At 46.7% G+C, this 22434-nt stretch overlaps 1 protein-coding gene across 13 annotated transcripts in view; it reads right to left on the bottom strand.

The window, feature by feature from the left end:
* The window catches only part of EHMT1 (euchromatic histone lysine methyltransferase 1), a 120463-nt gene that overhangs the window by 75942 nt on the left and 22087 nt on the right, over positions 1–22434 (bottom strand). The window contains exon 1 of one of the 13 annotated variants that reach the window (XM_072936851.1): positions 3896–4032. The exons of the other annotated variants lie outside the window; for them this stretch is intronic. Coding sequence (XP_072792952.1) covers positions 3896–3901 — 6 coding nt within the window. The 5' untranslated portion in view covers positions 3902–4032. Of the gene's footprint in view, positions 1–3895; positions 4033–22434 lie in introns of those variants that run through there. 13 annotated transcript variants of the gene reach the window in all.

The raw sequence follows: 22434 nt of genomic DNA, 5'->3' as shown, positions 1-22434 counted from the left end.
GTTTTCACTGCTGAGGTTAAATATACACTGAGAGCAGATGCTACCAGAGACACTTTTCGCATCTCATGGCCATCCTTGAAAGCACTGAACACTGTTTAGAAACAAAAAGGAGAAAGCAGAGCTCATCAGGGCACTGCAGATGCTTCAACAACCAACTTGAGTAAAGCGATCGATCGGTGCCGTAGCAGCATCTCTGCCACGGGGGATACCTGGGTGTCACTCAGTGAAACCTCACATTTCTGTCACCTAAAAGGAGCAAGAAGCTTGCAGGGCACAGCCATTGGCAGGGGGAGAGGTGTCTCCTGCCCGAAACCCCCCTGTCCCCCCTTGGCAGGGGTCAGGTGCTGCACACCAGCAGTCACACTCCTCTTTCCAGGCTGGCTGAGGAAGAGGTTTTGCTGATGATGGAGGATGAGAACAGGCCTGTGCCCCGAGATGCTGTGCCCTTTATTTAACCCAAGTGCCCTCCAGCAGCCTTCCCAGCACAGCGACACCCCCCTTTCCAAATATTCCTACCAGGGCCCACGGATTAGAGGGTATTTTCACTCCACAGCTCTTCAGCCTCCCTTCTCTGACTGAAGGCTCAAACACCCCTTTCAAAAATCCCACATTTTCAGGAGGAAGGCAGCAGCACAAACACCTCCCTTCACAAAGGACACCAGGTTCCTCAGGGCTCTTGCTTAATGACACCATTAAGTCCAGCATTCTCACAGCTCCCTTGCAGGGGAAGCCCAAGTGGGAGGCAAAGGGAGGTTTTTCTTTTTATAGGAAGAACAATATTTAGCTCTGCAAAATACAGAGGGTTTTCCTTATTTCCTTTCTTTCATCAGGCTTCTCTTCTTGCAGACTCTCCAGCTGATCAAATCTGATGCTCCCTTTCAGCCTCCTCAGAAGCAATCCCAAAAGCTGAAGGGACTTTGGGTATGAGATGAGCATTTCTGCTGGAATCCTGATTGTTTCTGCACTGCTATAAACCATTCTCCAGCTCCACCACAAGCTATTCAAACATTCCTTCTGCTCTTCAACTGTTATATACAACATTTCTTAATCCAAAAGTCCCAGGACATACTGGGTATCCCCAGCACCCTCCAATGTCCACCTCCAGGCTCAGGTAACAGCTTTGAAAGAACAGGCAGTCATGAATGTATCTTTTGGAATCACAGCTTTCCCCATCTTTCAAAACCTGGTTTTATGTCCCTAAAGCTTCCAAGCCATTTCCCTTCCTCTCCCCTTTTCCCCAGTAGAGTTGAAAACTGTTTTTACTTAATAGGAAACCAGAAATGTTCCCTGGGATGCTGCATTGAGTAAATCATACACGCTAAAAAGGAAAAAAAAAAGGAACATAATAAAGATCCTCTTGGACAGCAATTGAGATGTGAGCTCTCTGGGAGATGGTGCTATGTTTTGATAAGAATATGCGTTGAATATTTCATTTACAGGGCAATCCTAGAACTTTATTTAGCAGCATATTGGCCAGACAGCTGTAATTTAGAACATACTGTATTCCTAGCAGTTCCCAATTATAAATTCCTTCAGCTTTAACTTACAGTAACCACAGCTCCTTCTATTTTGGAGTTCTAAATCCACCATTTCTCCCCTTCATTCAGCTATGGCATATCAAGAGCTCCTACAGTACAAACACAGCCTTGCTGGAGAAGGCTCCTAAATCTAGTATTCTCTACCCCCAGCACAGCAAGCAGGCTCGTGCTTCCAGCACACTCACTGCTCCACAGACCAATGTTTTATTGGTTTATTTGGGGACAGTGGCAGTGCAAAGCCATCCTGCAGTGCCCTGCCAGCAGCAGGGTGGGAAAATGGCTGTGCACATTCCATCCTCCTCCTGCTGCAACAAGCGCTGGAGATCCTGCCAACACTCCTCACGTGTTCAGCGTGGCCCTGTTCTTTGACCTCACACCTATTTTTTTTAAGGATTAAGGCACTGACATGAAAATAAGCAAGCTCTTCACTGGAGGAGAATCAGTGCTCCACGAAGCCTTTGTGTCTCTCCCCAGATCATGAGCTCCTGTGGAACAGCGCCTATTGACGGCTCTCCCAGCCATCCTGCTGAATTTATCCAATTTCTGCAAGGAACAGAAGGAGCAGATGAACTCTGTAAAAACAAAGCTCCTGCCTCCATGCAAATACCCCTGGTTAAGAGGAGCAGAGAAATAGAGCGAGCATGATGTGTGTACAGAATTGGCTCCACAGACGCTGCTTCTCAGCAACTGCCATAAGGTGGCAGTGGGTCTTTAAGGCTACCTTACACCTTCCCACAGCACAATAGGAGCCAGCACACCAGTGGGTTTCCAGCAGCTGAAACTGATTAAGTCAAATTTCCTCATCAAGAGAACCAGGCCCTACATGAAAACTTGGGGCTGAGATCACCTCCACTGCCAGAGTCACACAAGGAGGAACAGCCACGGGGGTGAATTCTGCAAAGCCATAAAGGCAGCCCCCATCTGAGCCAAAGAAAATCAACCCCTTTTCCCTCTCGCTGTACAATCACAATGCTGTTTGTTTTACAGAAATGCTTCTCTTTGTGCATTCATCCAGCCATAAACAAGCCAGTGACCATTAAAGAGTAGGAGAAGTTCTGCCTGGCCAGCAAGCTGGGCTCCAGCAGGATTTTATGCAGGGAACATAAAATCCAGCCCAGTAAGCAAGCTGGTCACCAGCTCAGCACTCGGCTGATGTAGCAAAACAGGCCCAGAAAGCACTGAGGAAGAGCTGGGTTCACAAGAAAGATGGAACCAGGCAATAAACAGGCAAATTACTTTAGGTAATGAAGTGACTCATCATGCAGAATGCCCATCACCTGGGATACAGCAATAAAATCAAATCCATGCCAGTCACCCCCTGAACTGTGCTGTGAAAAGTAGCCAGAGGTGCCCTGAAGGAAGAGCTGATCAATCTTACAGCACAAAGAGATTTCTGCTCAGAAAGTCAAACCCAGTAACTCTGTATCACCCAAGGATTCCCAGTGCTGACAGAGCAAACCCCTCGCCTTACCTGTACCTACAGCCAGGCCAGAACACGGGTGGGTCTCCCCATGTGTGAGGGGACAGGTCAGAGAGAGCTGACATCCTCCTGCTCCACACCAACCCAGAGCTCCCCTACACCTCACTACCACGAACATCCAGAGCCAATGTAAATGTTTTATTGGCACCTCACCACACAGAGTGCTTGTACAACAACTGGAGTCAATCGGCTCATGCAGCACATACCTGCTGGTGCTTACACATTCCTTGTAAAAAGCTGGCAACTACGGGTGAAATCCAAGAGCCCAACCAAGCACAACTCGCACTGCCTTCCCCTAAACCCACTCACCAACACATTAAACCCCTGCAAGAAGCACAGAAAAATCTCTCAGCCGAAGGAACAAACGTGCATATTCCCTCCTCTCCATGCCACTTTGGAGGACCTGATGTGGCAAGGTCTGTTTGCCATCACTGGGATGCAAAATAAGTCTGAAAGAGGGGAGTTTGAGTTTAACATTCTTCCACCCTCCCACAGTCCTAGAGGATCTGGGTTTAAACCTCCCAGAGCAGCTCTGAGCCCTGCCAGGCTCCCCATTAATAACAATTAGTGCCCGAGCCCACGATGAATCACGTGCCTGCCAATATGAAGGCTCAGCCCTGGCTGCAGCCCCTGCCTGCTGTCACCTCATGTCACCAGCCTGACATTGCACAGGTCCCTTCTCCAGGCAGGCCCGCCAGCCAGCAAAGGTCAGTATTCCAAACCCCTCCCCGCGGATCCGCAGGAAGCGTTTGAAGCCATCTCGTGTCAGTGGTTTAACTACACTGCTTTTGAATCAATTCCAACAGTTTGCACTCCATCCGGCCTCCTGGCTGCCCCAGCCCAGGGGCACGGCAAGGAACCCATGGATTTGCCCTACCTCCATCCCGGCTGCGGGTCCCTCCAGGTCCTGACTCCAGGCCTATCCCTCCTCCAGCCACAAATCCATCTCACTCCATGGGTGCAGCCTCCACCCCGGAGCATGCTCAGTACAGGCTGATCTTCAGCCATTTCAGAGCTTTAATGAAATGTAAGCATAAGGAAGTGTCATTAGCAAAAAAAAAAAAAAAAAAAAAAAAAAAAAAGAAAAAAAAAAAAGGTGCAGGATTCATCCCGATCCGGCCAACCTTCCTCTTCCCATCCTCTTGTCAAGGAGGCAAAGCTCTCACTGCGGGGTTCGCAGGCATTTTTAGGCAGCAAGCATCTCGTTTTAGAACAAAAGCAAGGAAAATCCTGTCTCAGGCAAGCCTTGTGCAAAAGGAGCATTTCCCAGTGACATTCAAACCAGCCAATTTGTCACTCTGGGCCTTCCACAAATTACAATATTTTCATGAAATACCATTAATATTCTTTTTTCCCTCAACAGGCTTCAAGTAAGGCTTTTAGCTGGCAATGCAAATAGTGCTTCCCAGCCACCTTAAAGCTAAACCTACCCCAGTCTACCCTGAACTCCTTGAAGGTTATTTTAAGTCCATTTGCAAGGAAGTTAAACAGCAGGATGAAAGAGAAGGAAAGAGAGACTGCAGTGTAACATACTTCATGCTAGGCTTTCCTAAGGACCTGAATTTTAAGAGAGGTTTGTTTTTCACTGAAATTCCTCCATCATTGCCTTGTCCCCTCGATGCAGTAGGAATGTTTCAATGAAAAATTATTAGAGGATTTTTTTTTTTAATCCTTCCCAGGTTTTCAAACAACAAAATATGACAGACATACATTGTTGGAGCACACTTGGAGAATAAAGCCCTGCATACTCTGAATGATGCGCATGTGGAGTTTGACTATTCCTTAAAAATTTGTATTTCCCTACATATCTTTTGCATGTCCCCTACAGATCCTTTCCAGCTCACTGAACTATCCCAGAAAGCAAAGACAGTTGGTGCAAAAGTAAAGCTTTGCCAGGGCAAAAATTGGTTATTCAACCCCAACAAAGTTGGAACATATATATCCTGTTCCTCTTGTTGGGCCCAGGCCAAAACCAACTCTGGATGCTGAAATCCGTGAATTGTGTGTGCTCTGCCGAGCGATGTTCGCTTCCCGTGGAACACGAGCACTGTCTGCTCCAGAGCTGGAGGAAAATTCAAAAATAAAACAAGTGACTTTATCAACACAGCATTTCAGGAAACACCAGGGTGGCAGCTGAACACCAAACCAGCTTTTTTCCCGAACAAAACTTCCAAGGGAATCGCAACAACGCTACAGCCGTTCTGTACAACGCCACAAGCCAAGTTCAAGCCAAGGTTTTCATCAGGCCCCAGCACATCAGTGCCAGATGCACTACACAAACAACTCACGATGTTGTTCCCTCATCCCTTCTCTGATAAATTCAGCCCAGTCCTCAACACCAAGCCACAGCTTTTTAGCAAATTCTTTGGGCCCTCGGGAGTGCCAGGCAGCCTGGCACGCCAAGCGCAGGCGAGCTGCTTTTTACTAAAATATTTTTAGAGCAAAAACATTTGGTAAAGTGACCCAGGATAAACCACACTACTTCAGTGTGCTGAGCTCTGCTCAGACCTCTCCTCCTGCTGAAGGATGTCACCAAAGGCCATTTGGCCCCAGGCTGTCCCCTCCCAGGGACCACCCTCCGGGCCCTCTGTTCCAAACACAAGATCAATTCCCTCCACACTGGGCAACCCCAGATACCGCCCGGTGCCTTCATTAAGCACAGACTGATAAACCCTGCCAACAAATTCTATTCCCATCCTCTGCCTTGCCTGGAAATTGGAGGTAGTTTAAAAATAATATTCAGACCATAAAATCCCGAGGCATGTCTGCTGAATCGAGCGGTGTTTGCATCTCGCACAGCTCAAGCATGTCAAATTTGTTTCCTTGGAAACAAAGACCAATTTGCAAGCATTGCTTTCTTCCCTTTTTTTTATTTTACGTAACGAAGACATCCATACCTGCAGCTCTCGCTGATACAAAGGAATTAAAGGAGATTCACCTACCAAGAGGGTTCATAAGAGAATTATTAATGTATTTCACTAATGAACCATTGGTTTGCTGCACTAAGGGAAAACCAGAGCACATTACTATTTTAAAATCCTGTTTTCCCTCAATGGATACACACTCGAGGCATAGCATTATATTGTTCCCTTGAGGACAGGTAGAAGAAAACAGCAAAACCCAGAGTGATTTCCTTTCCCTGGGCTAGGGATGCTAGGGCCAGTGGAGGAGCAATCTAAGAGGGAAATCCTGTCCTGCTCCTGCCACGCCACTCCAAAGGACACACAGCTCAAACATACCTGCCTCAAACACAGGCTGAAGAGTCAACACAACCTTCATAAAAAACAAAAGTGGTAACATCTTGTAGATATGTTTTGCCAGTTTTAAGTCCAACTTTTCCCCAAGACATGCAGTAGGGAAGTTGGGAAGCCAGACCTTCTGCGCAGCCATAACTCTTCTCCCAGACCCACTCCCACCTCCCAGGGAAGGCAGTAAATCCTAAAGCAATGACACACAACCTCTCTGTGAGGGCATGAAACAGGAGGGAGGGCAAAAGTGTCAGGGCTGGGTTATCCACAGGCTCATTTACAAAGAGAGTCAGAGCCCCCAGCCTCTAGAGCCTGTCAGGAGCTCAGCACCTCTCACAGATCCTTCAGATACAGTGAAATACAGACACATGAGAACAGCAAATAAAATGATGGCTCCTCAAACACACCCTCCCCAAGGCCTGCTCAGCACAGAGGTCATCCCCAGCACTCCTGGGCTGAGGCTGGGTTACAATTTCTACCTGAGAAAGTGACCTTCACATTCAAGGGAACAGAGCTCCAAACTTCTCTTGCTCCTGGTAGGATCACTGTGTAGAAAAAGCCACGGGAGCTACACAGACAGGAGGTGACAGGAGCAAGAAAACCCTCCTTCCTCCACACAAGGGACAAACCCTCACCATTCCCTGTCCCTGGAGAATCCCAGAGTTGCTACTGGAGCCAATGGCCAGCACTAAATCTGATATAACTGTGGATGCTTCACACTTCAGGCCTTGGACTCCAACATTCCAGGTATCCCAAAGGGGTTCCAAGCTTGGCAAGGCCACTGTCCCGAAAAGCAGCCTTGCTCTCCTCTTTAACCTGCCCACAGCAGGACCAACCACCTGGAGGGCAATCTGTAAACAAAAAGCACCCATAAAAACTCCAAGCCCTGCAAATGTCCAGTAGAACTCCCACAGGGTCTCACCCTCAAGCTTAAAAAAATAAATCTTTTTTCAGTACATTGACTCTCAGCACCACCAACCCAAGGTTCCAATCTTGCTGCTGTCAAGGAATCCTGGAAACAAATCTCCCAGACTACCAACAATGTGCACCCTTCCTCAAGTACTGTAATTCCATCCAATGCCACAGTCTGAAGGAGTTTTGGAGACAGTTGAATGAATTCTGGGGGAAGACCAAGAAAAGCCATACAGTTCTTCCTGATAAAAAGCAGAGCAAATATTGAAAAAATATCTAAACATCACCAGGTAAAAAAGAACTTGATAGATACATGGCGATTTGCTCTGAGACACTGTAACAGTAATTAGGACTTTATAAAGCAATTTATAATAAAAGATGGGAAGAGTAGGCAATATTAATGTATCCACTTTTGCAGATGGGAAAATCAAGGTTTGGAGAATTAACTGCCAAAATTTCCTGGAGCAGGCCTTTACAAATGTATGGAGCAGAGGAACAGGGTACAGGAGAACTCAATGTGAAGTCATACTCAGCTGCTGATTTACTGAGTCACCTCAACTGAACAAGCTGGGCCAGCAAGGAATGTGTTTGGACAGCCCATATGAGCTGAGTCAAATTTAAATTCCACTGAAGTCTGAGCAACTCAAGCTCCCTTCAATAAAATCTTCCATTATTTAAAAGCAACCAGAAAACCCCAAACCACATAATGTACGTAACAAACACATCAGTATTTTCTCCCTCTGTCTGATATTCCCTTAACCAACATGTTTTTGGAGGGGAGGGGAAATATTTATGCAGAACAGTGACTTTGCAATCACTGAGGAGCTCTTTATGCCCACTGCCAAGTTTGAAAGTGGGTGGATGCCATGTGAGTGAATCTGTGACATCAGGACACAGGCCAGACTCATAAAAGGAGCCAGACACGTTGGAATCAACCAACAGGAGCAATAAATTCTGGGAAGTTCCTTAGAAATGTTTTATCACATAACTGGGCTGCAAGTCAAAGCCCCTGGGGCAAAGGCATGAGCTCCATTATGGGGTTTTAATGCAGATGCATGAAACACCTGGCAAAGGCTTGGGTGAAAAGATGGGATCAAACAAAAGGAAATGTGGAAATAGAGAGAGATGACACCACTTCCTATCAAATTTAACTATTGCAGGTGTGAGCTGATGGATGCTGAGAGCCCCAGGTGTGTCTGGAGACCTCTGAACTCAGGTTTGAATTTGGGGTGACATTCAGGAGATTTATTTTAATATCCAAGGTATTAAACCATCCTATTTGTTGGGCTCCCACAGCCACAACAGTACAGCCTTGCTGTATTCTGGAGAACAGAGACAAGGACAGTCTGTGGAGATCAAGGCTAAGACTGACGAGCTCATTGTGATGTTTCCCCACAGGAAAGCTCGGTAGAATAAAAAAATAAATTTTAAATCAAGAGTCACACACTGATGTTGGGTGGCCAGTTTAAGTAAAGTTTTTCAAATCTATTTTTAGAATCACAGAATATCCTGAGTTGAAGGGACCCACCAGGATCATCAATCCCACCCCTGTCCCTGCCCAGACCCCCAAAATCCCACCCTGGGCATCCCTGGCAGCGCTGGCCAAAGGCTCCTGGAGCTCTGGCAGCCTCGGGGCCGTGCCCATTCCCTGGGCAGCCTGGGCAGTGCCAGCACCTCTGGGGGAAGAACCTTTCCTGCTCTCCAGCCTGAGCTGCCCCAGCTCCACACCATTCTTCTAGAACATCTCCTCCCCATGTACAGACATTACAGCAAGAGGCAAATGGTCAGTACACTTTAAAATTAAGCAGTGGTTTCACAACAAAAATTAAACCACTATTTCAAAAATAACTTCCCTCTAATTCTCCCCCCTTCCCACCCCCCTCTATAAAACCCATTCATTTGCCTCACAAGGAGGCACAGAGCTTCATTCTGTTAACATTTTAAACTGAAGGACTCAAAATACAGTGAAACACTAGGAAGAAAAAAACCAAACAAACCACAAAATGCTGCAATAACAAGCAGCCCTCAGAGCTGTGAACCAGAGGCTGGGAAAGATGAACTTTGCAGAACGTCTGCCCAGCAGCCCCTCTCCTCCTCTGCCCACTCTTGGCCACAGGAACCAGAATCTGTCTGGGAAGCAAAGCAAGGGAAGGTAGGATTCTACCAGGGAGAAGTTCTGCACATTGAGAAAAAAACCATTTGCACTATTTTTGTTATACAAGAAACAGAAAAGGGCTGTACAGGGCCCAGACTCTCCCTCCCAATGCTGATCTGCTGAATTCAAATGTGCATCAGAATTATGATGGACCTTTGGAAGTTTCTCCTCCACTCTCATACAGCCTCACCCCAGAGGTAAAACAAGCAGAAGTTATCGGTTCTGGTTCAGTGATAATACATAAATAAAATAAAATATGCAATAAGGATAAAAAATACATCCTGAGTATTTCTCTTCTGCAACAGGAAGCCAAATGCCAGCCTTGATCACTCCTGAGCTCCAGTTACACAAACTCAAGGACTGCTGGAGTCAGCTTCCCTTCCTCCAGCAGTTTTGTAAGACATTAACTTGGTAGCTGTAAGCTCTGGAGTTTCACATGAAACTTTTCAGCAGCTGGATCACGACCTCAAAGCCAGGCCCAGAGCAGCGCACCAAGGCAGCTTCAGGAATGGCTCTGCTGCACCCGGGCAATGGAGCTGCAGCAGTACCAAGAAAAACCAGCCAGGGGGGCAGAACATGGCCCTCCAAAAAAGATCTCCAGGATTCCCTGCCCATGAGTAGCTGGGGATATAGAGGCAGGCCCCAGGAGCAAAGGGGGGATCTTCATCATCATCATCCCCACATCACATTCCCTACGCCCACAGCCTGCAGGATGAGCCTTCTCCAGACTGAGAGTGGAGCCCAGAGCTGGTGCATCGCCCAGCAAACATCACTCAGCTTTCAGTGCCTCCCTGCTGTGTCCAGTTCTCAGCACAGATCCCATGGCAGCTCTGCACTGGGAGACACAGGCATGGACAGGGCTTGTTCAGGACGCTCCAGAACAATCCCACTCATGGGAAAGCTTTGGAATAGAAGTGCCCTCATTTAGGCTGAGTGATACAGTGTGTCAAAGCAAAAACCCCTGAGGAAGTCAAACCCTTCATGATCTTTTCCCCCATGTGCCCCCTGCCCCATTCTCCCACCCACAAGGGGACAGAGAGGGACCTTCCAGCCAGCCTAGGACAGCTGTCCTGTCCCCTCCCTCCTGGGTCAGGTCTATCAGCAGGCACCTGAGATAAACACAAATGCTCCTAAGCCCTGAGCACAATATTCCCATCCTAGCAGTGGAATTGCTCCATGGCAATTTTCCCTCCTTTAGAGAAGGAGCAGGAAAAGCCCCACTCAGATCATGATAACAACATCAGCCGGGTGGATATAAAGGGAATATCAAATACTGCCATCACCACTGCACTATCTCTGATATTCCCCTTTCCTGACATGTGGAAAACCTGCAAGGTTGGATATGTACAGGTCAGTATTCTGTGACCTGCCTGGAGCACTAATATTTTTTTTTCCTAAGTCCTTTTTAGAAGGAACAGAGTTAAGGATCAACTCTAAAGCAGCCCAAAGTGCCTGTCATTTCAAACTGCATCTCTCCACACAGAAAAAAAGCATTGCAGAAGGTCCTGTAAAGCCCTGCATATCCCTCTATTAATCTAAACATGGCCCATTCCCAAGGGGAATGAATGGATATCATAAATCACAGTTTGGAGGCTGCATGCACTGCAATGCACAAGCAAAAAACCCACAAGTACACACAAATCTTCCTGCAACAGCATCAGCTGTACACACCAGCCTAAATAACTGCCAGGTGTTCATACAGCAGGACTAACTCTGCAGGGAGGGAAGGAACCCGCTGCAGTGATTCGTTTGTTTTTCCCAGGTCCTTACACCTCATTTCCATCCCAGCAATGCTGCCTTGCACTCAGCAGTTGACTTCACCTTCAGTCTGTCTGCTTGGGAAGAAGGAAGGTTGTTGCCACCGTTTTGTTTTAAAGAGCTGCTTCCCCGTGGATCCAGCTGTGCTGATTTGCACAGCTGCATTGCAACAAGATCCTTCCACAATTAAGGTCAACTCAGCCTGTATCTCATTGAAAAATTCATCAAATATTTTGTCATGTATTTTTCTAGAGGTGAAAGCCAAATTCTGTGGGAAGAACCCAACTCCACCGAGCTCGGGCCTTCCAGATTTACCATGACACAAAATCTACCCATGCACAATTCATTTATTTCTTGCCACATAATTGACAATTAAATGGAGGCTCTGTCTTCACTGCAAAAGCCACGTTTGTGCTGAAAGGGCTACCTGAAGATGGGTTACATGCAGGTTGAAATTATATTACCTTGATTTGCTAGGAAGGATCAAGTTGGAAAGTAACTTTAATTGGCTCTCAAGGTCAAAAGATTCTTTGTTTTGTCTGCACTGGGTGCAGTGCTGAAATAGCCACCTGCACACAACACTTTTGGCACTGGGGACAGTGCAAGACTGTGACAAAACCATAAAACAAGTGTGGGACACCAACTTACACAGGTTCTTCATCCAGGAAGTTGTGCTCCGTTTCCTCTCCTTTCAACCACTCTCCGGGCTTGTGGGGGACCTTCAAACCCAGGTTTCTCAGCCTGGTAGAGCCCTGTCCTCTCTGAGATGCTCCCCATGGAGAAAGAAAGGGTCAGTCCTCCCCACCCACCCACATTCAGGGCTCGGGGAACTTCCTTGGGTCACTTTTTAGTCCTTGGCTGGAGGACAATCAAAGGAAATCTCCTGCAGCCGTTGCAGACACAACCAGCAGCATTTGCCTCCCAGCCCTTTGCCATCCCCACCTGTTTCCCACCTTCCCACCTCCATCCCCAAGTGCCTCCCTTGAACAGTTTTTGGGTAAGTTTTTCCTGTTTGCAGTTGTTCACCTGCACAGCTGCCCAGTCCCTCAGAGTTCAAAGTTTCCTCTCGTGTTTCAAAACTCTTTCCCATATTTTTAACTCCTGTATTTTCTCACACTTCTGTTAATAATTTATTCTCTCCATCCCACTTCTTTCTCTCTAATTCTTTCTTACTCTCCTGCTGGGGCAGGTTTAAAAACGAGGACCCTGCTGCTGCTTACCTTGAAGTACAGGCAGCAACAAGGCTTAAATGCCTTAATTTCAGACTTAAGATTTTTCTACAAGCTTGGCCTAACTTATCCTGCCCAGCTAATGATGTTTCTCTATTAAGCACATATTGCATCCTGTCAGGAAATGCAGTTTTGAAGCAGCTGCCCCTATCCCACATGGAGATTAAATTGTTAAGCAGGTATTAATGCAGCAAAACCAGGAACCCACCCTAAAGATGAAGATCCCATTGAAGCAAATAATGAAATTTTAAAAATAAAGCTGGTGGATAAAATGGGGTGACACTGACAGCTCCCCTTGCTCCCCACAGCCCAGTGAGTGCCCCAGCTGCCCCCCTTTAAAAAACCCAGACTTTCCTGCTTCATCAAACCTCCCAAAAGTCATAGAATCATTTGACCCCATGCCACTGTGCCTCCTACTTTCACTTGCTTTCTTCCATCATGAATCATTAACCATCCCCATTTATCATCAGGTAGTTTTATATAAATATAAATATAAATATAAATATAAATATAAATATAAATATAAATATAAATATAAATATAAATATAAATATAAATATAATATTTATATAAATATAAATATAGTTTGACTTATATATATATATATAAAAATAAAACTTTACATATGTTTGAAATTAAAAGAATAAAGAAAATTGCACTGAACTTCAGGGTTTGGAGAGGTTGTTGTTTTTTTTTTTTTTAATAAAGCTGCAAAACTATCCCACAGAAAAGTATGAACTTTATACTAAAAAGGGAAAGTCAAACCTGGTTGAAGTTTGAGCTTACCAACCTCCTGCCCTTTTGATGTCTGACAACAAAGAGGTGTGAATGCCATCAAATCACACCCAGGTACAGGCAGAACCATCCTGCTCTGGGCTCGTTTGGATGCAGCACAAGCTGCCATGCAATTCAAAAAGCCCCAAAACCAAAGACTTTAGAAAACCTGCCCATATACCCCACTCCACTCGTTTTGAACTTTAAATGAGGGTTACAAAGCACCGGTGTAGAATTGCTTTGGCAAAGTGTCAGATTTCAAACCAAACAGCCCCTCCTGCCCCATTAGAAACCCTCCCACAGGGATAGTTTCTAGATCCCATGTATTATGAACATGTCCCAGGGCACAGGCAGAGTTTCATGGCTCTCTGTGCCACCCACTCCCACATTCCCAACTGCAAATTCCCTCCTTGGCAAGGCTGCATTAAAGCAGGAAGCAGGACCTGCCTTACTATGGGGCAATTAACAACCTGGGGGAAATAAATAGGAAATAAATCCTCAGCAAGCCAAAGTGTCCTCACAATCCATGGCCTTTTCTCCTGCCACAGCACTTTCAGAGGCTCCATCCTGCCAGAGCACAGAGATAAACTAACCAGGAGCCAGGCAAGTTCAGAGGTGTTTTGTCCCAGGAAATCTTCAGGAAACCCCAACAGAGCAAAGCATCAGTAGGAAAAATCTCTCAGGGCAAGTCTGGGGTGACAAATCCCCGTGGCCAGGCTGGGTTTTTACATTCCCAACAAGGAGTTTGGAAGCATACAGAGGTGTATCCATAAGCTCCACCGTGTGGAAGGGGGTGAGGAGAATGCTCAAAGGGAGCAGCATCCTCCTGGCACAACACAAATCCATCCCCACCCCATGGTGGGATGGAGGAGCCAGGATGCTCAAAGGGGCAAGGAAGCAGCTTGAGAAGAGCAGGGACGGTTTTTAAGCACTCTTGATCATTACTTGGAATAAAATATTTTTAAAAATTGCTCATCGAGTGATTAAAATGTGCAAACATTTTGCTTGGTGTTCTGACTGCCACATTTAATATTTCAAACAACATCCAGGCCAATATTGTTGCTTAATTTAACATAACTGGATCCTGAATGCATTTCTAACAGATTAAACCACAGAAATATCCACATGTTTTAATGAGGATTTGGCACTACTCGGAGCCAAACACATTTTAGCAGTATTTTTGGACTACAAATTCTTTCATAAGAAAAGAAAGCCCACTGGTAATGGAGCTGCATTCCCCACATTTCAAGCCTCTTTGGATTTATGTAAATTGAAAAACTGAAATATTTAGTGCCATTATAATTCAAGCAACATCTGGACAATTTTCTTTGCCTCGTAAAAGATTTCAGTCAGCTTTGCAGAGGCTCAGGCCATGTTGCTCAGCAGAATGGCTCCTTTTGCATTTGCATGCTTCACTTCCATTCTGCAGTTTCTATGCCAACAAGCATTTGTAACTCTTTAAAAAGCACATTTGGAACTGGGGGGAGATGGAAGATTGGAAATGTGATAAAGATTTGTTTGTTTTGGGGGGTTTTGGTGATGGTGTTTCCCTAAACCTAAATAATCTTTTTTCTTTTTTTCCCTTGTTTTAAGCCCTGGAAACCTAAAAAAAGCTCAATAACCATCGCTGCAGCCATGGCAACTCTTCCACCTGCTTCAAAATGCAGCAGTGACTTGGTAAGAGGAGTTTGTTCAGTGAATTTGATGTATAAAATGTATATATAAATATATATTAAATGTATATATAAATATATATTATCTCTCTCTAAAGAAAGGCTCAAGAGCAAACACCACAAATTTAGGGTCCATCTCCTACTGCAGCATCCAGGCCCTGTGTGAGTTTCCAAATCTCAAGGAAAAGGAAACAGAGAGAAGTAGCTATGACTGGACTGTCACTCCAAATCCAGCAGTTTTGAATTTTAACCAGATTTTTGGAAGTAACTCCTCCCCTTCCTCCCCACCCCCAGTCCCAGACCTCCCAGATGGCTCAAATTTTATATTTAAAGCTCATCCTTAGTGCTGTGACATTACAGGTGCAAGGAGATAAAGGAAACCACAACCATGAAGAGGCACAATACAGCATTCAGAGCAAACAAGAGTGGTGATCTTCCAAAACTTAGAGAAAAAAATGTGGGTTTTAATACAGATGCAGCCTATATTGTGAATTCCTCTTCTCCTGAAGTTCCCCACAGGGTCAGAATGGAGCTGCCACCCTGGGATACCAACAAAACTGCCCAAAAAAAAACCCAAAAACAGTAAGAGCAGGCCATTCCATGGACAGTGGGAAGAAGTTGTTCCCACCCAAAGGCAGGATTGGAGGGGTGTTCCTGAGGGAGCTGCATGAGCAGAGAGCACCCTCCAACACCTGCTCCTCAGCATTTTTATTATTGAGTGACAGGACGAGAGGGAATCGCCTCAAACTGAAAAGAGCAGGGATGGATGGGATATTGGGAATTAGGAATTGTTCCCTGGGAGGGTGGGCAGCCCTGGCACAGGTGCCCAGAGCAGCTGTGGCTGCCCCTGGATCCCTGGCAGTGCCCAAGGCCAGGCTGGACAGGGCTGGAGCAGCTGGGACAGTGGGAGGTGTCCCTGCCATGGCAGGGGTGGCACTGCTGGGCTTTAATGCCCCTTCCAACCCAAACCAGTCAGGGATTCTGTGATTTCCTTATCCATGAGCTGCAGAGGATGGAAAGCAGAAGCCACAGTGATCCTGCCAGCACTGAACATTCATTTAGAGGCTCCTGGTTAATGATGGGGATCTACCAGCCCCTTGAATCCACCTCCCGCACAGATGTGACACTTCCCTGATGTGCTGGGAAGGGACAGGATGATGGAAATGCTGTGCAATAATCAATCTTAACCACAGGACCAGGAGAAAATCACAGACTCATTAAGGCTGGGAAACACCTCCAAGTTCATCAAGCCCAACCACCCCCAAGTTCACCACTAAACCATGTCCCCAAGTGCCACATCCACATGGTTTTTAAACACTTACAGGGATGGTGACTCCACCACTGCCCTGAGCAGCCCCTTCCAATGCCCAAATATGATCAACTTCTTCTCCTTCAGCTAGACAGGACACACAGAAGGGCAGCCTGGGTGCCCTTGGCCAAAGCAAAATGTTTAACATTAACCAGCTCCTCCTCTCCCTGCACAGCCACAGACAGTGCAGCAAATCAGACCCCATTTCAGCACCAGTCCAGGTTTGATTTTTGCAAGAAGGGATTAGGATGAGATCCAGAAAAGGCAAAACCCACCCAGGGAGAAGCAGGAGACAAAAGGACAAGATTATCAGTACCATGGTGGTACTAGAAAATAGTTAATAATTTTCAAAAGCTGCTTTGTCTCCCGGGAGCAGTAACAGCCCCCAGGTCCCAAACACAGCTCCTGCTGCACGGAGCCATCCAAGAGCAGGAGCAAAGGCTGCATCTGTGAGGCTCCTGCCATTTGAGAGAGGCCTACAGGCCTGGCACATGGCATGCCTGCAGCACAAGGAAGGGCTCTTGCAAGAACAAAGCCATGAACGTTCACTTTTCCAATCCTGGCCGTGCTGTAGGAAGGGCAGCTCCTCCTCTGGCTCAGCTCTGGCCTCTGGTGTTTCCTGCCATGATTTCACAACCTTTGCCATTTCAAAAGTCCTTCTGGCAGCCACAGCAGCGAGCATGGAGCTGTTTTCCAGGAGTGCGTGACTGATCCCTCCGGCTCCTCTCCCCACGTCATGCCAGGGAGCTGCCGCTGCCCACGGAGCGGGGCCCTGACTGCTGTAAATTGGAGCATTTTCACCTCCCTCAATGAACTGTATGGGTGTGTACTAGCTGGAAATACAGCTCCATCTGGGATTGAAGAGACTGAGCCTAGAATACTGAAATAAACAGCAGCTTTTGACAGACAGGAGCTGGCCACACGGGTGTTCTCTGTCTGGGATAACGTCGTCCATGCTGTGCACGAGCCAAAGGCACCAACAACAAGAAAAAGCAACCCCTATCAGCTACAGAATGAACAAATCTGGGCAGGTTTCTGCTGCAGCCCACTCCTACACCTTCCCCAGATTTCTGAAAAGGGAGAGCAGAGAGATCTCACCTATTAAGTGGAGGGAGAGTGATTTGAAATCAATGTTTGGCAAAATCAAAGTCTGTGGGGACTTGTGTTAATGAATTCCCTTGCCAGGTTTATGATGTTTAAAGGAAAAAAAAAAAAAGATTGCTGCATGCAGGGCAGAGCAGGTGAGACCTGGGGAGGTTGTTCACACACCTGGTTTGATGTTCCCTAGGGTCTCACTAAGCAGGAGAGGCTTGCTCCCTGCCCTGTGCTCAGGGACACTCAAGAGATGAGCCACAGTGGTCTCCCAGAGCTGGGTGGTGTTGAGATGCCCCTGCTGTTCTCCTGCTTGGGATGGCAGCTCAAAACTGGCTGGAAAGCAGCAGATGATCTCATGTGCTCCTCAGCTAATGCCAACACCCAGGGGCCACGGGTCCTTCCTGCCCAGACTTCCCCCAGTGGATCCCTTATGAGATTAGGCATGGCCAAGCACGACAATTCACTATTAGCTGGACTAAGTGCTACAGAGAGATCATGAAAATGAATTAACTCCTGCCCTTCTCTCTTCTGTGATGGATTACACTCTGCTCCTTCAGAGCAATTTCACATAAGGGGAGAGGGAGACCTAGGAGAGACAGGAGGAATTCATTCCCATGTGGTTTCTCCTGTGGACACACAACACTGGAACTGCCTCGTGCTGCCAGAGGAGCAACGAGCCAGGGCCACATCCAGCTGTGGTGGTGCCAGCAGCTTCTCCCTGGATACAGAGATGAGCTCCACCGCCACTGCCCCCAGGCCTGGGAGCCCCACCTGGATGTGCTTGTGGGGTCATGAACGACTGGGCACCAAGCCCTGGTCACTGCACAAGGCTCTGGGGTCAGCACACTGGGGTTTCTCCTCACCCACCCTCAGATAAACCCCACTGGAAGCACAGCCATCCTCAGCTTTGGGTTTTTACCTATTTCCCAAATCTTCCCAAAGAGAAGATCCAGCACTGCCCTGATGCTGACCTGGAGCTCTGTCAGTGCTCCCACACCATCTTCCCCAAAGCAGCCCTGGCTGAAAAATAAATGTGTTGGGTGATAAAACACAGAACTCCCTTCCCTACCCAACGCACCCACCAAGGCACTCATTTAGCTCTGAGATTCATCACTGAATATTGCATCACTTTGGAGCCTTTTAAGGAAACATTCCAGCATTTCCCCACATTAATCAGGTAACTTTTCTATTAGCCAGACAGAATTAAAAATAACCAAGATCCACATAGGTGTCAGTGAAAAGCTCCAGCAGGGAAAATCTTGTCCCACCACACCTGGAAGGAAGGAAGTCCTTGCCCATCTCCAGGCACTGTCCCTGCAGATAAACACAACCAAGCCCAATGACAGCTCTCCACATTAATGCTGGTTAATTTTAGGATCTCAAATACAGGCAGTCCATCTCCCCAGCAAAATCCTACCTAAGACTTGCACTATCTACCACAGCAGGCTTGACCCCATTTTCATATGCAGAAGCAAAAAATAAAAAAAAAAAAAAAAAAAAAAACAACAAAAAAAACCACCCTCCTAATGCTACAGAACCCAGAGCAAATAACACTCTGGAACTGTGTGATACCACCCCATTAAATACAAACATGTTCCTACAGTAGCTCAGTGATTTTAAGCATTCACCACCTTTTCATTTCAGTTTTAAGCACTTTGCCTGGCAACTGTCTGAAGGGCAAACCATTATGGAAATAGGAAGACAATTAATTTTCCTTTATTCTGGAAGAGAGGATTATTGGAATAAATAAAATAATCAGCTTAAACAAGAGCACAATTCACAACTTCTGAAAAACAGAGGACAGATTTCTTTGATTTTCCTTTCCAGAGAAATGATTTCCTGGGATGGCAGTTGCAAGGGAAGTGCAGAAGTTTTGGAGTTAACCTTGGACTGCTGACTCACAAATCACTGCCTCTGTGCCTTCAGCAGGAGGAAGGCTGGCATTTCACTCTTAGAGCCACTTTATATATTTATTTAATATAACAAATCAGAATAGCCCTCCCAAAAAGATACAGAAGCCACTTCCCAATCTCATTTGGACCAGAGGTAAAACTGAAGCAGCCACTTCTGGACACCAGCCTTTGACAGCATCACAATTAATGTGGCTAAAGGGGGATCTGACACCCTGTGACATACATGTACACCTACATACATGAATTTAGTTAAAGGTATTTCACTCCCAAGCCCCAGAGGGAGAAGAGAACAAATGGAAGAGGAGAGCATTCAAGTTCATATTAGCAAGAGATGAAATTATTTACTGAGAAAAATTTGGGGTATCTTTGTAAGAACTGTAGAGTTCTTTCTGCAGGACTCCTCTAATAAGCAGAATGAGTTATAAAAATAGGATGGAAACTGTGGTTCAAGGTTGCTATAGCCTCAAAAAGAAACAGAGATAATAGATGGAGGCACAGATTCCCAGGAACACTACGGACTGTGGAAGTACTGAAAAATCAAATTGATGATCTGGAAAATAACACAAGATTAAGAATGATCAGGTTAGTGGGGGCTCCTAAAGGAGCAGAAGCAGGAGAAGGCAGACTTTCAGTTTGCAATGGATTATGAGGAGGTGGGGGATGGATAACCCCCACAGTCCTGGGGGTGTGGGTGAGCCATGTCCCCACACAGGACAGTTCTCCAGTGCTCCACATCCCTAAGGGAAGGCTCTCCTGCATCCAGGAGATGTGTGTTTATGGCAGCTCACAAATCTGAGCCTGGTTTCAGGATCCAGCACTGTCTCCTCCAACAGAAATGGCTCAAACTCTCCCTGTCCTTCCTCCAGCCACAAACTCGGGGTGCCCTAGCACAGCCACATCCCAGCAGCTGAAGGAAGAGCTCCTGCACATCCCAGCAGCCTGTGCTTCCCACAGGGAACAGCCATTTCCCATTTCCTCTGTTTCTCCTCCAGCTGCAGAGCACCATGGCAGCAAGTAGGTCACGAACTAGACAGTGCCTGAAGAATCACCTGCAGTCCATTTTCTCTGTTTTTGCCTTCTTGACTTTTTAGGAGCCACCAAATCACTTCACCATCACCTTCAAACCCCATCCATCCATCCATCCATCCCTACAGCCCTCTCTCCTGCCTTTCTGCTCTCTCCCAGCTGTTTAACTCCACTTCTCCCCTGCAGGTCCTTAAAACAGGATTTTTCTTCCATCTTCCCCTTGCCACAACCATGTTTTTCCCAGCATGAGGTACCCCTTGCACTGCTTCTCTCATCCTCAGAATCCTGGATGTCCTTTGTGCTGGTCTATGCATTAAACCCCATCCACCATGGGAGTGGAGTTATTCTATAATTTCACATCTGGGTTAAAAATCACAGCTCTTTGCCCTGTGTCTGTAACCTCACTCACTAATCCTCAGGGAAAAGGGGGATAAGGAGTCCCTTTTGCCAGCTGGTGCTCTCAGGCTTCCTCAGGTCCTCTCTCCATGCAGGGCTCCATCAGCTCCAAGGAGCACAGGATGCCCCAAGAGCCTTCCCTGCTTCACTCAGGAGCCTTTGGGCAGGGGACAGCACTGCCAAAGGACACAAAACAAGGATGCAGCAGCAAGGACTGAGCCCAGGGTGTTAAGGAAGCCAAAATTCAGCCATACATGTGATTTCAAAATGGCCAGGAAGGCAGGAGAGCAGGAGGTAAAACTCCTCTGAAGGTGGAGAAATGCTGTGCGTGACAGCAAACGCTCCCACACAACGTCACCACAGAGAGGATTCACCACAGCAAATAATTACAATAATTACAATTCCTGCCATAACATCTGCTCTTAAAGGCATTGCCAGTTGAGTCCAGGTCGGCTGAAGCAGTTAGAAAAGAGAGAGAAGCAAAGCCATCAGGCTTTGAAGAGGTCACCATTAGATTATTAAAGACTGGAACCTGCATGCTGTGTTTATTCGGCAGAGTTACCTTCTCCTCCCTGGGACTGCCAAGGTTGCATGAGAGTTCTTTAGATACACCTGTAAGATTCAGTTCCATCTTGTTCTTTCTGGTTTGAATACAGTCCTTGGCTGATATGATACCAAAAAAGTGAACAAGTCCCAAATTCAGGTTTCAGTTCCTCCACTGAACAAAGCTCTGCTGGTGGAGAAAGAGACAAAACTTGCCACACAGGCAGAATTTTTCATACAAATCTAAAGACAGGAATGTGCAAATTCAAGGCATGAATCCTCCTGTAAAGTCCAAGTCACCCATCTCAAAGAAAGCATCCAGGAGTCCCTGCCCACAGTTAGTGGGACGAAGGATCTCCCTCAGCTCAGCCACACCAGAGTGCTCAGGGATTGCAAGGAGAGAGAGGTGCCCCCTCCATGGGAACCTCCAGCAGGGACCTGCAGAACTCCTCTGGCACAGCCCAAGAACAAACCCACGAACTGAAATTAGATTTGGTTGCAGCTACTTTTTTCCTTCCAGACTTATCAGTTCCAGGGCTCCCTGGAAGAGAGGAGCCCTGCACAGGAGAGAAGCAGCTGTGGGATGAGGGTGTCCCAAAAGCTGCTCTGATCCAGAGGCATCAAGTCCCCAGGCCACCAAAGGCGTGGTAAGGCTGAAGAATGGTGCTCTGTGCTGGGGACTCTCCTCAGCCACTGAAAATGGCTCATTTCCCCCATTTTACCCTAAAACAAGAAGTCTGTGTGTGTGTCGGGGGGGGGGGGGGGCTGGTTTTATCCTCTGGCTTTGAGCCAAAACCCATGGCACTAAGCAAAGTGTGACCTGTGTCCCTTTGCTGAGCCTTTGCCTCATTCTGGGACTGGAAACAGGAGGAAAAGGTTTAAAGCTGGTCCAAACCATTTCAGGGATGAATCTGATTACTCTTCCCAGTGAGGGTGAAATAAAGAATGAGATGATGGATCCAGGCTCCCTAAAGTCACTCTGTGGGAAAAGGGAAGGACAGCAATGACCTGCACTGGGGGACAGCCAGGGCCCAGCACCTCATTCCAGACCAAGGACCTTAGGCCCTGTGCAGGTAAAGCAGCCCCTACACACCTCAGCCTGAAGATGCATTTTTGTTATACCCTGATCACAGATTTTTACACTTTCTTTTAACTTTCTTGCTTTCAACTTTGCTTCTCCAAAAAACTATTTCCCAGTTCTTCCACCAAACGTGCTTTTAAATAGAATTTGATCATTTTTCTCTGAATTAAAACCCCTTGTCATGATGACAGATACATCAGTGGTATCAGTTAAAAATGTGAAAGAGAAAACACTCATCCACCACTAAGAAATAAGCAGCACCACCAAATCCTGACACAACCATGGTCCTCCACAACACGAGTCT

This window comes from Taeniopygia guttata, chromosome 17 (genome assembly GCF_048771995.1).
Source record: "Taeniopygia guttata chromosome 17, bTaeGut7.mat, whole genome shotgun sequence".
In the NCBI taxonomy this organism is placed as follows: Eukaryota; Metazoa; Chordata; class Aves; order Passeriformes; family Estrildidae; genus Taeniopygia; species Taeniopygia guttata.
The sequence above is the reverse complement of the archived record's forward strand: the minus strand, read 5'-3'. Positions and strand labels throughout refer to the sequence as shown.